The sequence below is a fragment of the Lissotriton vulgaris genome, chromosome 2_1 (genome assembly GCF_964263255.1).
Source record: "Lissotriton vulgaris chromosome 2_1, aLisVul1.2, whole genome shotgun sequence".
In the NCBI taxonomy this organism is placed as follows: domain Eukaryota; kingdom Metazoa; phylum Chordata; class Amphibia; order Caudata; family Salamandridae; genus Lissotriton; species Lissotriton vulgaris.
In genome coordinates this window covers 1,407,649,858-1,407,666,546 of record NC_141687.1, presented here as the reverse complement: position 1 = coordinate 1,407,666,546, position 16,689 = coordinate 1,407,649,858, and the positions used below count along the sequence as shown (strand labels likewise).

Here is a 16,689-nt window from a genome sequence, read left to right as displayed (position 1 = left end):
GGCCTACTTCAGCAGTATGAATTCAACCTCGTTTGCTACAAAAAAAATGAAGGCAATCCTTAAAGATACTTTATTCCTGATTTAGAGTTTGGCACAAACATGACGGATATATCAACCGCCTAATTAAAAGTGTATTATATCCTAATGCACTTGTAACAAGGTGGACGGTATACCCATCACGTTTGTGCTGGTATACCATCCCCGGAACTCTTAATGAGGCCTTTTGTCTGAGATTCCGGCAGAAAAACCTTAAGGTAAATGTGTGAAACTCTTCTTAGTGTGAGGACCCAACTCCTATGTTGCCTTGTAGGTGGACTGTGGGGTTTTCTTCCGGGGAGTACACATACCTCACTGATTAAGGACAGGGACAAGCCAGATGATGAGGAGTTTTTTTACAAGTGGAAAATAATCACAATGTACTGCGTTCTACATGCGGGGACAACACAAGAAGCCGTAAAGTGTGCAAATCTGTAAATTACAGGTATCCACCCAATATGAGTGTTTGACTGTTGTGCACTATGAAACTGTGCACATTTTCTCTTAATTACATGGAGTTTTGGGAGTTTTTAGTGTATTATGATGAATTGGTATTTATATGGTAAAATTGAACAAGTTACTTACCTTCGGTAACGATATATCTGTAAGAAACATTAGTTAGTATTAGATTCCTTACCTTAGAATATCCCCAGGCGTCAGTCTGGATCCGGAAACTTTTGCGTAGCAGTACCCCTGCGCGTCGGTAGGCGTCGTCTGCAGGCGTCCCCTGCGGCTCCGCGTCCGTCGTCGGCGTCGTGCGCCGTGATGACATCGCTGGAGTATATAGACGCCGCCTCCACGCGCTGACGTCAGTTCTTTGTACACAGCTTTTCCGCGCCAGAACACGCAGAGCCATGTGAGAACCAACACTGGTGCCATTTGAAACTAGGGCCCTGAAAGGGATGTCCTTAACCCTAGGTATCAGTTCGCAGAACGGGGAGGATGGGTGGGTTCGGTAAGGAATCTAATACTAACTAATGTTTCTTACAGATATATCGTTACCGAAGGTAAGTAACTTGTTCATCTGAAAGAAACACGTTAGTATTAGATTCCTTACCTTAGAATAGACACCCCAGCAAGACCAACCCCGGTGGTGGGTCTGCGAACCAATACATTCCTACACCAGAAAGTCCTGGAGGACAGAACGGCCAAAGAAGCCATCCCTCCGGACTTGACTATCCAGGCAGTAGTGCCTCGCGAAGGTGTGCAGCGAGGCCCACGTAGCCGCCTGGCAAATGTCCTGCAAGGGGACTCCCCGGCCCAGGGCAGTAGTAGCCGCCGTGGCCCGAGTGGAATGGGCCCTCAGCCCAACAGGAGGCTCCTTCCGAGCCAAAGAGTAGCACGCTTTGATGCACAGAACGACCCACCGAGAGATGGTCCGTTTATGTACCGACCGTCCCTTCTTCGCACCCACGTAGCCAACAAACAGTTGGTCATCCACCCGGAACTGGCGTGTGCGATCCATGTAAAATGAAAGCGCACGTTTTGGGTCCAGACGATGGAGCCGCTCTTCATCCTTCAAAGGATGCGGAGGCGGGAAGAAGGAGGGGAGGGCGATGGACTGCCCGATGTGAAAAGCAGAAACTACTTTGGGCAGGAAAGAAGGTCTAGTCATTAGAACCACCTTGTCAGGATGAATGGACAGGAAAGGAGGTTGGACAGAAAGAGCCTGGAGCTCACTCACTCTCCTGGCAGAGGTGATGGCAACCAGGAAAGCCGTCTTTAAAGTCAGGAGACGTAGAGGACAAGAATGAAGGGGCTCAAAGGGAGCACACATCAAAAAGGTTAGAACCAGGTTCAAGTCCCACTGAGGCATCACAAACGGAACAGGTGGATACATGTGTGTGATGCCCTTCAAGAATCTCGTTACAATTGGGGACTTGAACAAAGAAGGCTGATCAGGAAGCCTTAGAAAGGCTGAAAGGGCCAAAAGGTAGCCCTTGATAGTGCCCAGAGCAGAGCCCTGCTGGGCAAGAGAGAGAAGAAACAGAAGAACCTCGGAAAGAGGGGCAGAAAGAGGATCCACAGCCTTTGCTGTGCACCATGCCACAAATCTGTTCCACCGACAGGCGTATACCGACTTTGTGGAGGGACGCCTGGCTGCCAGAATTACATCACAGACTTCAGGAGGCAAGTCAAATGGCCTCAACTGCCGCCGCTCAATCTCCAAGCATGGAGGTGGAGACTGGAGAGGTTCGGGTGGAGGACCGTCCCCTGCTGCTGCGACAGAAGGTCCTCCTGAAGGGGCAGGCGGATCGGGGGACCGACTGACATGCTGAGTAGCTCGGGATACCAGTACCTTCGAGCCCAGTCCGGAGCCACAAGGATAACTTGGGCCCGGTCGCGCCTGATCTTCTTCAGCACTCTGGGCAGAAGTGGTATAGGCGGAAAGGCGTATAACAGACCGCAACTCCACTCGCGCCGAAAGGCGTCGCCGTGCGAGTGCCGTCTTGGAAACACCAACGCGCAGAACTGATGACATTGCGCGTTCTCTTCTGTGGCGAATAGATCTAACCAAGGCTCTCCCCATTGCAGAAAGAGTCCTTGCGCCACGTCCGAGTTCAGACGCCATTCGTGATCCATCGAGCACCGACGGCTGAGTTCGTCCGCCCTGGCGTTCAGAGAACCTGCCAGGTGTTGAACCGTCAAAGTCACGCCCTGACGTTCCAGCCACTGCCAGAGGCGCAGAGCCTCCTGGCAAAGGGTCCACGACCCCACCCCGCCCTGTTTGTTGCAGTACCACATGGCGGTGGTGTTGTCCGTGAACACCTGCACTACACTCCCGTTGACAAAGGGGAGGAATGCCTTCAGTGCTAGACGAATCGCCCGTAGCTCCAACAGGTTGATGCCTCTGATCTCCGCCTCTCCCAAGTGGCCTCCCCAGCCCTGGAGGGACGCGTCCGTCACGACAACGTGCTCCGGTTGGGGAAGGGAGAGGGATCTGCCTCTGACCCAATCGCGGTCCGTAAGCCACCACTGCAGTTGTCTCGCAGTGCCCTCCGAGATCAAGACGTGGTCGGACAAGTTGCCCTGATGCTGGGCCCACTGAAACTTCAGGTCCCACTGCAGAGCCCGCATCCGCCACCGGGCGTGATGCACCAGAAGGACGCAGGAAGCCATCAGCCCCAGCAGCTGCAGCGTCAACCTGACCGAAACCCGGGATAGCGGTTGAAAGATGGGAATCAAAGCCTGTATATCCCGGACCCGCCGTTCCGGAGGATAAACCCGAAACTGCGCCGAGTCCAGAACCGCTCCGATGAAAAGGAGCTTTTGAGAGGGACACAGGTGTGATTTTGGCACATTGATGGAGAACCCCAGGTCGTGCAAGAGGTCTGCCGTCATCTGAAGGTGGTGGACGACTGTCTGGGGCGAGCCCGCCTTCAACAACCAGTCGTCTAGGTAGGGGAAGACTGAAACCCCTAACCTGCGCAGATGGGCTGCGACCACCGCCAACACCTTTGTGAACACCCGTGGGGCGCTGGTAAGGCCGAAGGGGAGCACGATAAACTGAAAGTGCTCCTGGCCTACCGTGAACCGCAGGTAACGCTGGTGGGCCGGCAGGACGGGGATGTGAAAATACGCATCCTGCAAGTCCAACGCTACCATCCAGTCTTGCGGGTCTAGAGCAGCCAAGACCTGAGCTAATGTCAACATCTTGAACTTCTCCTTCCGGAGGAAGCCGTTGACGTTCCGTAGATCCAAGATAGGACGTAGGCCCCCTTTGTCCTTCTTGGGCACCAGAAAGTAGTGGGAATAGCAACCACGCCCTACTTCTGGCCCAGGAACGCGCTCGATGGCCCCCTTGGCCAAGAGGGCCGTAACTTCCTCCTGCAGAAGTGTCAAGTGGTCCCCCGACACACGGTGGTTCTGCGGTGGCATGGCTGGAGGAGTGGTCTCGAAGGGGAGGGAGTAGCCCCTTCGGACGAGTTGCAGCACCCACCTGTCCGATGTGATTGTGCGCCAGCGGGCGTGGTGATGGCGAACCCTGCCACCCACTGGCGTCACATGGGCCTGAAATCACGGACCAGGAGGATTTGGAGGCAGATGCTGCGGGGGGAGGTGTGGCCTGACCCCGCCGTTGACCCCGACCGCCTCCGCGGCGGTTTCCACGGCCGCCACCGCGTTGAAAAGATTGTTGCGGCGCGTGGCTGGCAGCACATGTGGGGACGCCCCTTCCTTGGCCACGAAAGGAGCGAAACGAACCCGTTTGCTGGCGCTGGGTCGAGAGACCCAAGGACTTGGCCGTGGCCCTGGAGTCCTTGAAGCGTTCCAGCGCGTGGTCCGCCTTGTCACCAAACAGGCGACAGCCATCAAACGGCATGTCCATCAAGGCATTTTGGACATCTGCCACAAAGTTGGCGGATCTCAGCCAGGCGTGGCGACGAATCGCCACCGTCGTGGACATCGCTCTGCCCAGCGAGTCGGTCGTATCAAGACCACACCGTATGGAATATTTTGCTGCATCTCGGCCCTCAGCCACAGCCTTGCCGAGCTTCGCCCGCACCTCCATGGGGCATTCTGGCAGCAGTTCCGCGACCGTATCCCACACAGAGTGGGTGTAGCGGCCCAAGAGGCAAGCAGTGTTGCAAGACCGCAGTCCCAAACTCAGGGACGAGAAGACCTTCTTGCCATACTGGTCATACCTCTTAGATTCCCAGTCGGGCGGGGCCGACGGGAATGCGGTCTGGGAAGTCGAGGCCTGGATCACCAGACTCTCAGGGGTGGGATGGGTGGACAGGAACTTGGGGTCGTCCGGACAAGGACGGTGGCGTCTGGCCACGTTCCGATCAACAGGCGAACCTGAAGAGGGCCTGGACCACGTGCCCAACAGAACGTTTGACAAGGCTTCGTTAAACGGCAGCAGTGGCTCCTGTGGGCATGACTGCGGTTTGAAGACCTCAGTGAGGATGTTAGGCCTCACGGCCGCGACGGGGAGCTCAAGGTGTAAGGCCTTGGCAGCCCTCATCAGCACCACTGAATAGGCAGCTCCCTCCTCCGATGCCACGGAAGGAGGAGAGACAAAGCCAGGGTTAGGAGAGTCGTCCAGCCCACTGGCATCCCCCAAGTCACCTGTCCAGTCCACGTCATACTGACACTCGCGTAACAGAGGGTCCTCAGACCCCTCCCAACCTTCCCCGTACTCTTCATCATCTCCATATTCGGAGTCAACGATGTAGACCGGCTCCTCGGGGTTCGCAGGCCCCATCGGCGTCGAGCCCGGCGTCGAGCGACGTCGGTCCGACTCCGCGACCGGATTCGGGCAGGGTATGGGGACGACGCCGCCCGGAGCCGGCACAGGAGAACCGGCGTCGCGCGGGGACGGCGTCGGGGGCAACCCCGATGGAATCGGCGCAGGAGCGGCCGGCAGACCACCCGGCGTCGACCCCAAAGGCCCTTGCGGCGCCGGAGCCATCGGCGGCACCGGGGCCGGAGCACCCGATGGCGTCGAGCCAGGGACACCCGAACCCCCAGGGCCCCCAGACGGTAGCACTAGGCCTGAAGGCGCCGTAGGCCCCGTCGGAGAAGTGAGTGCCCTCATGGCCATGAGGAACGCCTCAATCTCCTCAGGCGTTGCACCTTGCCCAGGGACCGGAGGGTATGGAGCAGGCCGCGCCGGCGACTCTCGCGGAGCCGCGGGGTTGGGGTCACCCGAACCCCCGGCCACGTCGTGCGTGCGTCGGGGGTACGATGACGACGCCCCAACTTCTTGTGTTTCTTACCTGAAGAGCCCGACGAATGGTGACGACTTCCGGAGCGTCCCGCGCGGATCCGCGACCGCTCCCTTGAACGCTCCCTGGACCTCCGGCCGGACCGGGGCCGACACCCGGAGCTCGAGTAGCTTGCGGGACCGCTCCCGTCTAGCCTTATTAGTCAGAGCCCGGCAATCGACGCAGGCGTCCACGTCGTGGTCGGGGCCCAGGCACCGGAGGCAGAGTCGGTGATGGTCCGTGACCGACATCGTGCGGTCACAACCGTCACAATCCTTGAAACCGGGCATCCTACCAGGCACCAAAAAGATATAGAAAGTTGACAAAACTTGGTCAAAAGACCGGAGTACTGCTCTTCGGATCTGCGCTTACTGGCGCGGAAAAAAGAAGAACTGACGTCAGCGCGCGGAGGCGGCGTCTATATACTCCAGCGACGTCATCACGGCGCACGACGCCGACGACGGACGTGGAGCCGCAGGGGACGCCTGCAGACGACGCCTACCGACGCGCAGGGGTACTGCTACGCAAAAGTTTCCGGATCCAGACTGACGCCTGGGGATATTCTAAGGTAAGGAACCTAATATTAACGTGTTTCTTTCAGATATATAAAATATGTTATTGTTTTTAAAGACTGTATGTTTTAAAGACGGTGTCTAAACATTAATAAAGAATAACTCTAATTACATATTGCTAATTCGTCACCTCTTGGTTGTTGCACCACTGTACTCGAACTGTATGTGAATTGCTGAAGAGGGTGCAGTAGCTTTTTCGCTCAATTTTCCTAACTACCCGAAAGGGCTCCTTTCACCCTTTGTTTGGGTCTGTGCTGTGCTGAAATTGACTGGTGAAAATACATGATACAGTTAACACAAAAACTGTCAGAACCACTGTGCTAAAGGGTCACATCGATCAAACATTTTTGCATTCGCAAACGTTGCGAATCAGTAATTTCGCCCGTATGCGAATGCAAAATTGCCTTTCGAGGTGTATGAAAGGCTTTGCAGTTGCAATTTTAGGTAATCGGAAAAGCTGCGATTACCTAAAATTGTGACTACAAATAGGGAATCGCAAATTGCAATTCCTGTAACACATGTACCAAGCATTTTCTTAATGCAAACTGTGCATTTAGAAAATGCTATTAGTGTTGACACCAAGTCGATGATAACCATTTTCAAATTTTGAAAAATGCACAAAAATGCATTTCTTAAAGTCCCATGTGGCGCACACATGCTCCTATGGCATGTGTGAGCTTTACATGTGCACATTTTTTTGGGGTGCTTGGAGGGGCCTTAGGACCCCGGGCACCCTTGGTATTGCATTACCTAATTTGCGATTACCAATTAGGTAATCTTAAAATAGGTAATGCAAAACCATTCGCACCTATGGGCCTTTTGACTCACAGGAACAAATGGAGTACTATTACCTACTAGGGATTACCTAATTGCAATTGTGAATCTTTAGGATCACTTTTAGGCAATTGCGATTTTCTTACATAATATTTTGCTATCCTTAAATAGCGATTACATGAAGTTCGCTATTTAAGGAATGCAAAATGGATTTTTGATACATGTGGCACAGACTTCTAGCACAATCTGTACAGTTTCCACATACATCATACAGTGGCCTCTCCCCTATTTAACCCGTCCATCAAGGGCGAGTGTAAAGGCAACGGGAACCAAAGTTAAGTGTGTCTTCCTATGGCCCCTTCTCTGTTTGGGTGGGTAGGATCTTAGAGCCAGAAACACTGCTTCCCCTACTTCCCACTAATCTGCTTGGCTTAGTATATGTAACCAATTTGTGTCCCAGGGAATAGATTCCAACCAGCCTTCAAATCCTTAGAAGCTCTGCTGTGGCCTCTGTGGTCTTAAAATTAAATCATCATCTTCACCCCAGGGGTTAATCATAAACATAAATTCAATGTTGCTACTAACAAAAAGTGAGTTCCCACTTCTAAATGGATTTCCTACACATACAATTACCCGAATGTGTTGCAATTGTATGTGCAAGTAAATATCTTACCATAATGAGATTGTGGGTGTTTCAGGGTGTCATAGGTTTCTGTAAATTCACAAAACAAGTTTTCCCCATATAAAATGTAAAAGAACAATGTTAACAAGTGCAGGAGCATTTATGTTTTCCAATTCAGACATATATACCTGTTACATTTCTGAATGAGTGCATGTTACGTACCTGAGTACTCCTGGGAAGCTGCAAGAGTAGTAGCTCTCAATAGTATTCATAAGATTTCATTGTGAATTAAAAGAATTTCAAAATGTACTCCAAACATAAAAGTGACTCTAGCAGAAATTTCAGATTTTTTAAAATGTACAATTGGCTCTTAAAAAACTAAGCAGGTAATTTAGACCCCGGCGGCAAAGACCCAAATGGCAGGCATAATACCCAATTCAGGATTAGCCATCTGGTCGCTGATTTATTTCAGATTAATGTACTTCACCAGAACGGCAGGGGCAACAAGCACCAAAAAAGTAGGTTAATTCTGAAAACCCCCAAAAAATCAATTGTCCTCATGCACCTCCTCGTGAGGGGCTTTATTGGTCATCCGTGCCCTGGCAGAGAAAATCTACATTGAAAGGAACATCCTAAATAGGACGAAACCTCAATTCAATAGTGGCAGTGGTTCTGTGGTCCCTCCGGCAGCTCTACCAGCTCACAGTGAGCTGATCCCCCCAGCGGTGTACCGTGGGTTTCCAGCGCCCGGGCAGAATTTTAAAAGAACGTATTGTGCCTCCTAACCAGGAGACCATTAGCTCAGGAAGTGCTACTGGTCCAATGGTGAAGAGGCACAATACTTTCTTTTAAAATGTTGCTACCGGGGAAACCACCCTTTGGGACTCCCTGCACGCTATCCCACTGGTACCCTCAGCTCCAGGTCTTTAAGTGGGATGAAAAAACTGGAGGGTATCTCAAAGGGGGGTGGCTAATGTAATTAAGGGCATGGCTTACAAACACTTAATCTGAAAAAATCTGTGCTTAGCGTAGTGTGCCGCCCGACTTGTATTTTGCTGTTTCTGTCATTGCATCTAGATATATATTACAAGTTACATCATATCTACAACAAGTCAGCACTATTGGCTTTGTCAATGGTTGTTAGTTGCATGAGATAAATAAGCAGGAACTATGACTTGTATATAATATTGAAAAAGCTTCCACTTAAAGCCCTGGTGACACCCCAACAATGTTGCTGCTCCTGAGTTTCAAAAAGAGAAGGGATATCCAAAGAGAAAATGACTCTCTTTAAAGGATTTCCCTTCCCCTACAACGCTCACTTGGCATGACGTCATGACGTAACTTCTCCACTAGTGAGAAGTGAGCAGTGTGAGCAGTGCACATCGATGTGCCTGCTGTCACAGCAGTTCTGAAAAAAACGGACTGCCTGTGCCAGGGCACAAGACAGACCCCGATAGAGACCCGTTTTGAGGCTTCTTTTAAAAAACTGCGGGTGCTCAGAGCCGGTGAGACCCGACCCACTTAAAACCCTGCCCATCTCTAAATTGGATGGGAATACCCAGTCTAGGTTTGCCTAACCCTAAAGGAACACTTAATTTTATTCATTAATTTCATGAACAGATATGTTGACAGAATTGCTCCAGCAGTGTTATGTTTTCGGACCTGACAAAGCTCAAATTTCTTCAAGCACAGCTCTACCTACTTTCTGTCAAAAGTGACAGAACACGCTGCTCTATCTGTTGGTCTTTCTCTTGGACATGTGGCGATCTGGCAACGGAATGCTTTCTTTCCTCTTCTCTTTCTTTTTTCTTCTTCTCATACACCATTTTTCTCTTCACAATTTCCATGTCATGATGAAAAGTTCTTTCTAGGAAGGCTACAGTTTCGTCATGGTCCTTAATCAGTTTCTGAAAAAAAAATGTTGAGAAAATCACATTCAGCAAGCAAAGAGATTCATCTGGGTGGGAAACAAAGAGCCTGATTCCCAAAGGTAAACTAACACTTCTGTGTAAGTGTATGACTTTTTGGTAGTCAACAAAGGTATTTTACTAGTAGTATCTCTAAAGGTAAGACTGTCCTATACTTTTATGTGCGGAAACTCTGCAGTCGTAAAGATACTAATACTTTGTGAATAGCATACACTTGTAAACTTACAAAAACGTGGTAGAGTACCTTTCTGAATCAGACTCAAAGAGTTCACAAAAGTTGAGCATCCTAAAGTTGAGTTTTTTAGTTCACAAAATTTGAGCATCCTAAAGTTGAGTTTTTTAATGCCAATGAACAAATTCATTCATTTTCACGCAGAATCTCGAAACAGATTCATGGCAGTGCTTGATTTGAACTAGTAGGTTCGGTGCTCAGCACCAGTACTTAATTGTCAACACTGGCACTTATGAGAGCTGCCAGATGGTGGCATTGTCTGTCTAGTTTAGAGATGAGCCAAACAGCAGTTTGTTGTTAATATAAGATATACTAAAATGACTAATATTTGCCTCTCAAGCCATTCTTATAGCTTTGGAGGTCTGGAATAGCTTGAATTGTCATTTCCAGCGCTGGCAGGGTCAACAGGTGATGCAGGCTGCAGTGGCCTTCTGACAAAGGCCATGGCACTTATTTTTGTTACAAATCAAGCACAGATCCATGAGTGTACTTCACTTTTAACATCTGGGAGAAGAGCACAGTGGATGTCAACTAACCCACTCATTCAATGACATATCCACTCAATGAAGGTGGTTGCACTATGGAATGGTATGAAGCATAACAGATAAAACAAGAACATCTAGAACCCAAATGTTAGAGTCAGGATTACTGTAGGTTTCTAAAACATACTATTGTGTTGGTTTTAGGGTTAGGCATAGCCTTACATGTATCATTAGTTTTAGGCTCAGGGTTGCAGTTAGCTTTAAAGTTATGGTGCATGGCTTGGTTTAGTTTTACAGGTCACAATAGATAGGTTTAGGGAAAGTTAAGGATGACTTATGCAAGTATTGCGCTTAGTTTTGGTTGAGTCTTTGCCATAGTAATTATGTCAATTTGCCAGTGGTACATCTATTGAGCAGGGTCGTGGTGGTGGTGGGGGGGGCGGGGGGGGGGCGTTGAAAGGCCTAGCCTTCTTTTTTATTTTTTTTATTTTTAATTTTGGTTCTCATGCGTGACAGATAAATAGGAGATGTGTGCTCCAGAATTTTATGCCTACAGCCTGCTGGGTATTAACTCCTTCTGAAACAATCTCCTTCAACCAATTTTAGAGTTTTGTGGGGACCACCCCACCCTACCTCTCCTTTTCTTTTTAATTTCGATTATGGTATGACATGTAGGATCGGAGAGGCTACCAGGTGCTAATCCTCTTTTTTGAGCCATTCATATGATCCAGTCTACCAATACGCTTCACCGAGTTTGGCTAATTCATACAAGATGGTAAGGTCCTATAAACCCAATTTATACAGATTACCCTATGTACTTAATGTTAAGATAAGTAGTAATTGATCTTGCAATTTCCTTCTTTTTCCCTTAGGACCACCACGCTCTAAAAACCCAAATATAATCAACGGCAGGGTTATATCTATATCCTTTTTCGTAACAGCTGTTAAGATCTTACCCACTTCTTGCCAAAAGCTTGTATTCCTGGACCTTGCCAGAACATGTGTACATCATCTCCTTTCTCAAGGCTGCATATCAGACAACTCCTGATTTTCATCTCCTGCATTTTGGATCATTTCTTTGGAGACTAAAAAGCCCAGCGTAAAGTGAAAAGATGATTTCTTCTTAGGGGTGCATACTTCACGAAAGACCAAAGTGTAGACATTGATACTCGGCAGAGAAATAATGGATCTGATGTTGGTAGGTCTTCTTTCCAAATTTCATCTGGCATTGTATTAGGGCCGTCTTCTTCTTGCACCAACCTCCAGTACCACTTCGCCACTAATTTCTTTTGTGGCTTACGGCTATACATTTCTTCCTCCCAGTCTGTTTTGGATCCCACATTTGATTGGTCCTGAGCCCAACTCACAAATTGCAGTTTTTTTAACCTGGAAAGCCTATTGTTTGTAATACTTGTTAGTGAGTCCAATGAGATTAAAGTGTCCTTTTCAATTAGCTGGTCCCATTTTTCTATTCCTGTTTCCATTAATGGAGTGGCTAAAGTGGAGAAGTGTGGCTCACTGGTTAGAGGAGGCAGACCTGGAAGCAGAGGTCAGCCCGGGACCAGGGTTCAATTCCCGGCTCGGCTGGGTCTTGAGTCCTAAAATGTCCATGGACTCGACAATTCTCGCTCCAGTGCCTACTTGATTCACGGGTTCACACTCTGCAACTCTGGGCAATAGCTTGCTTAATCTCCACAACGGCCCCTCGTGGCGGGATGCCTGGCTTTCACCTTGTGGATACCCTGCCGGGGTTATCTCACAGGGGAATACCAGGACGGGTCCCATAAGCAAGCGCTTAGAAACCGCTCGGTGATTTGCGCTATGTAAATTCCTGTACATTTACATTTACAAAGTGTCCAGAAAGCAGAAGTTCCCAGAGATTTCCACACTGGGGCCATTTGGCTGTAATATTGCATTCCTAAAGTTCTTCTGACTTCAACCCATAGCTTGCTAGCTGCTCTTAATACTCGTAGGCGTACCTTCTTGAAGTATTTTGGCTGTCCAAACTTAAAGAGGAAATAGTTTCCTTGTTCTACCAGATCGTTTGTTAAAGCACCATAGCTGTTGAAAGCCTGTTGATAATTTTTAGTTAGTAGAATTTAAAGGCCCAACAATATAGCAGGAAATCTGGGAAAGCTATCCCACCATCCAGTTTTTTCTTACATAATTTTTTTCAAGCTATCCTCACACCCTTATTAGCCCATGTAAACCTGCCCAAATCCCCTTGCAGTTTCCTGAACCACCTTGCCTCATAGTGTAAATGAAGTGCATTAAATATTAATGTAAATTTTGGTAGAATCATCATTTTGATTAAGTTTGTTCTTCCTATAATGGATAAGGGGAGATGTGACCATGACTTTAATAGCCTCTTAGTTTCCCGCATAAGTTTTATAAAGTTTTCTTGTGCCACATCAGCCAGATTTTTACCACCTGAACTCCTAAGTACCTGATTTCTTTTTTTTCAGAGTTGTATCTACAGGTTTATTCCAAGACACTATCTCCACTTTCTCTTTGCTAACTAGATAACCTGCAACTTTTCCAAAGTCTTTAAGGATATATAATATAATGGGAAAAGCTCCTTTCAAACCTCTTGTGTAAATCAAAAGGTCATCCGTATAAAGGACCTCTTTTTTGTTCCAATCTTGATATTGAAATGGCAAGATCCTCTGTTCACCCCTAATTCTTCTTACCAGGGGTTTAATGTATAAGTTAAACAGTAAGAGGGATAAGGGGCATCTTTGGTGGGTACCTCTACCTATTTTGTGTTGTGAAGTCAGGGAGCCATTAACTAAAATCCTCGCCGAGGGGCATTTATATATATTCCTTATTGCATTTTGAAACATATTCCAGAGTTCATTTTGTCCTATAAGTGTAAATAAAAAAGGCCAGCTCACCCTATCGAATGCCTTTGCCGCATCTACTGTCATGAAGGAAGGTCTCTATCTATGGCCAACTCTATAGCGCACACCAGAACATGGACTAAGTAGTGTGGTTGTCTATTCTTCATGAAACCTTTTTGGGATATATTATTTAGTTCTCCCATCACTTTATCCAATCTTTTGGCCAATATGTGTGTGTATAGTTTACAATTGTTATTAAGTAAAGATATTGGCCTGTGTGATTCAGATATTTTTGGGCTTTTATTTGCCTTTACATTAATGTTATTGTGGCTTCATTCCATGTTTCTGGGACAAGAAGTTAATCTATATATGCTGCATTAAATAAAATGGTCAGTACCTGAGTAAGATCCTCTACCAGGGCTTTGTATAATTCATTCGTTAATCCATCTGGCCTTGTGGCCTTTCTCTTTTTTAACCCTTCGAGTATGTTATACACTTCTACCAAACTAATCTGTTTATTAAGTTTATCCTGTGCTAACTCTGGTAGGGGATCTTTTTGCAGACAGTTATTAATATGTTCTTCTGTTGCTATGGACTCTGAAGTGTATACATTTTGAAAAAAGAGAGCAAAAGCTTTCCTGATGTTCAGGTTGTCTAGACATCATTGATTAGTTTCACCCCTTACTAGCAATATCTCCCCTCGTCTTCCAGGCCAAGAACTTTCCACAGCCCTCACCATATTCATAATGTGCCACTTTACTAGCATTCCAATTTTCTGTACCACCTCTTCTAAATGTTCAGTTACACCGTTCTTGACTTCTCTGATCTGCTTTTGTAAATTTGTTATCGTAACAAAATCATCCGAATTAATCATGTCCTTATAGTGTTAAGCCATCTTCCTTTTTATCTCATTCACTCTGTTGTTGTTTTCTCTCCTCCTATGTACTGCATAGTTGATCAACCTCCCTCAGATAAAAGCTTTATAGGCATCCCATATTATATGTAGTGATGGAGAGTCCCTTTTTCTTAAAAAACAATTCTGTAGTATCATGCTTCACTTATTTATTATCTCTTGCTCCTCTAGGGACCTATCCAGCGTCTATCTTGGTGGTGTTGCAATGCTATTCAGTGAGAGCTCTAATTTTACTGCAGAGTGATCTGATAAATGCTCTGGTTGATGAGTTACTTCCTTAATCTTATTTCTCAGTCTAAAGTCTATCAAAAAGTAATCTATACATGAAGCGTGACCATATTTCTTGTTGTGGAATGTGTAATCCTTATTCTTACCCGCTTTATGTCGCCAAGGATCTATCAGGCCTAAGTTCTTCATTAAATGGATGGATTCCCTCATTTTAGGTGTTGACCGTTGGCCTAGTGAAAGATTCATCCAATACAGGATATATCAATGCACTAAAGTCTCCACCTATTATAAGAAGGTTCTTGTTATCAACTAACTGTTGAATGGGTTCTCCAAGCAGAGTAGAATCATCTATGTTTGGACTGTAATAACCTACAAGAGAATAATTTATATTATAAATGTTATCCATGTCACTTAACCATCTCCCTTTAGGGTCTGCAGTGACATTTACTATTTTAGCCTATGCTGAATCTTTTAGCAGAATTGCCACCCCTTTCACATTACAAGTTTGGTTTGTATATGCAAATTGTTTGATCCACCTGTGCCCTTTTAGTATTTTTCCCCACTCTTCTTGCCATAAAGGGGATTCTTGTAGTATTACAATGTCGATATCCGATTATTTTAAAAACTGAAGCACTCTCCTTTTTCTACCTGGTACCCCAAGGCCATTTATATTCCAGGTTAGAACGCTCAGGCTGTGCTTCTTATTTACTGCGGTTCTTTTTTCTGATCCATCCAACTCCCAGAATCCTCCTTTTATATTCTTAGTCACATATGAGGGCCTTGTTTATTTTTTATTTTCTCCCACATGCTCCCTACCCAGTGAACAAAGTTACTAGTATTTATACCCAATAGGTAGAACCAACCCCTCTTCGTCCTACCCTCCCCCTCCTAGTGGAACCATCCCTTCGACCAAACAGGGCAATTCGACATGCCCCTTAGCTCTTGTCTCTCCAAAATAAATGTGTGGCCATTAATTTCTATACGTTTTTTTTTATTTTAACTTAATGGTATGTTTTTATTTGCTTTATTAGACTCTCAACTTCGACTGGCTCTTTAATGTTGTGCATTTTATTGTTCCACATTATTCTCAATGTGGCTTGGAATTTCAGTTGTTCAATAGCTCCTAATGACTTGAGTTCTTGCATATATTTGCCTAGCTCCCATTGTTGATTTTGTGTTTCTTTAGCTACGTCTCAACAAATATGGAAAGACAAATCATCTTTTGTGTAGGAGCTTGCTTTAAACGCCTCGGAAAGTATCAATTCTTTAATCGAGTAGGTATTACAATTAGTTAGGGTCTTCCAAGAAAGTTTCTATTGGGGTTTCACTTGAAGGGGTCCCTATGATCCTGATGGATATCTAATGCACAGACTGCTGGTATAGATTATTTCATCAGGCTTATAATGAAGTCCTTCAAGTTTCCTCCTTCTTTGCCCTCTGGAATGTTGAGGACCATTAGGGGCATATTTACAAGAACTGTGGATAACTAGCGTTAGTTTGCAGCAGTTTTCCTAACGTGGCCTATTATAAAAGCTACCACCCTGCTAGCGATGTATTTACAATACTTCGCAACATGGCGATTGTTTCAGGTAGTCGCAGTGAAAACTGCCACTAACACTAGCGTGAAGGCGAAAGCAAATCTGGCGTTACCGGCGAAAACTGAAGAAAGGCCAATAAGCGGCAAAAACACTCACATTAGTCAGCCCAATATGACTTTTCTTGCCTATGGAGGCAAACATAGCCTATAAGTCCACCTCCAATAAAAAATAGGACACAACACCAATTAAATGCAGAATGGAGCAGCCAAGGCCAAATGCAGCACAGATCAACAATCCCCCCCAAACCCCCCAACAGCCAGGATAAGCAGCCAAAGTGCCAGGGGAAGAGGAAATTCAGGGCCACAATCATGAAAGGAGGTGCAATGCTGGGCAAAACCAGTGATGCATCACTGATCATTGCGCACTCCTTGCAACACCATGATATCCAAAACCTTGAAAGCGCGGACAATCCCCAGGGCCCGGAGGCCTCGCTGGGCCTGAGTCTGGGACCAGGAGTGGGATGCGGAGGTGCTGTGGAGTTGCTGGGCCGTGGTGGTAGACATTGAGGCTTCAGCGACCTCCCTTACATTGTTGTATGGCGTTTTAGATTCTGAATGAATTTTCCCGATTCATGCCCTTATATAGGTACAATTCGCGTTGCCCTTATATAGGCATAGAAATCAAGCCCTTATTTAGGCATAGCCCATGCTACCCTAATACAGGCATGGCTGCTTCCATCCATTCACCAAACGTCACAACGATTTCTTGGAAAACCAGCTTAAGCTGTTAGGGACTTCCCTTTGGTTGAATATGGAT

At 46.9% G+C, this 16,689-nt stretch overlaps 1 protein-coding gene across 1 annotated transcript in view; it reads right to left on the bottom strand.

Moving 5' to 3' along the window:
* LOC147732664 (uncharacterized) overlaps window positions 1-16,689 on the bottom strand; it is a 188,278-nt gene that overhangs the window by 49,279 nt on the left and 122,310 nt on the right. The window contains exon 13 of the mRNA XM_086954300.1: window positions 9,415-9,619. Within this exon, the coding sequence (XP_086810426.1) occupies window positions 9,415-9,619 (205 nt within the window). The remainder of the gene's footprint in view (window positions 1-9,414; window positions 9,620-16,689) is intronic.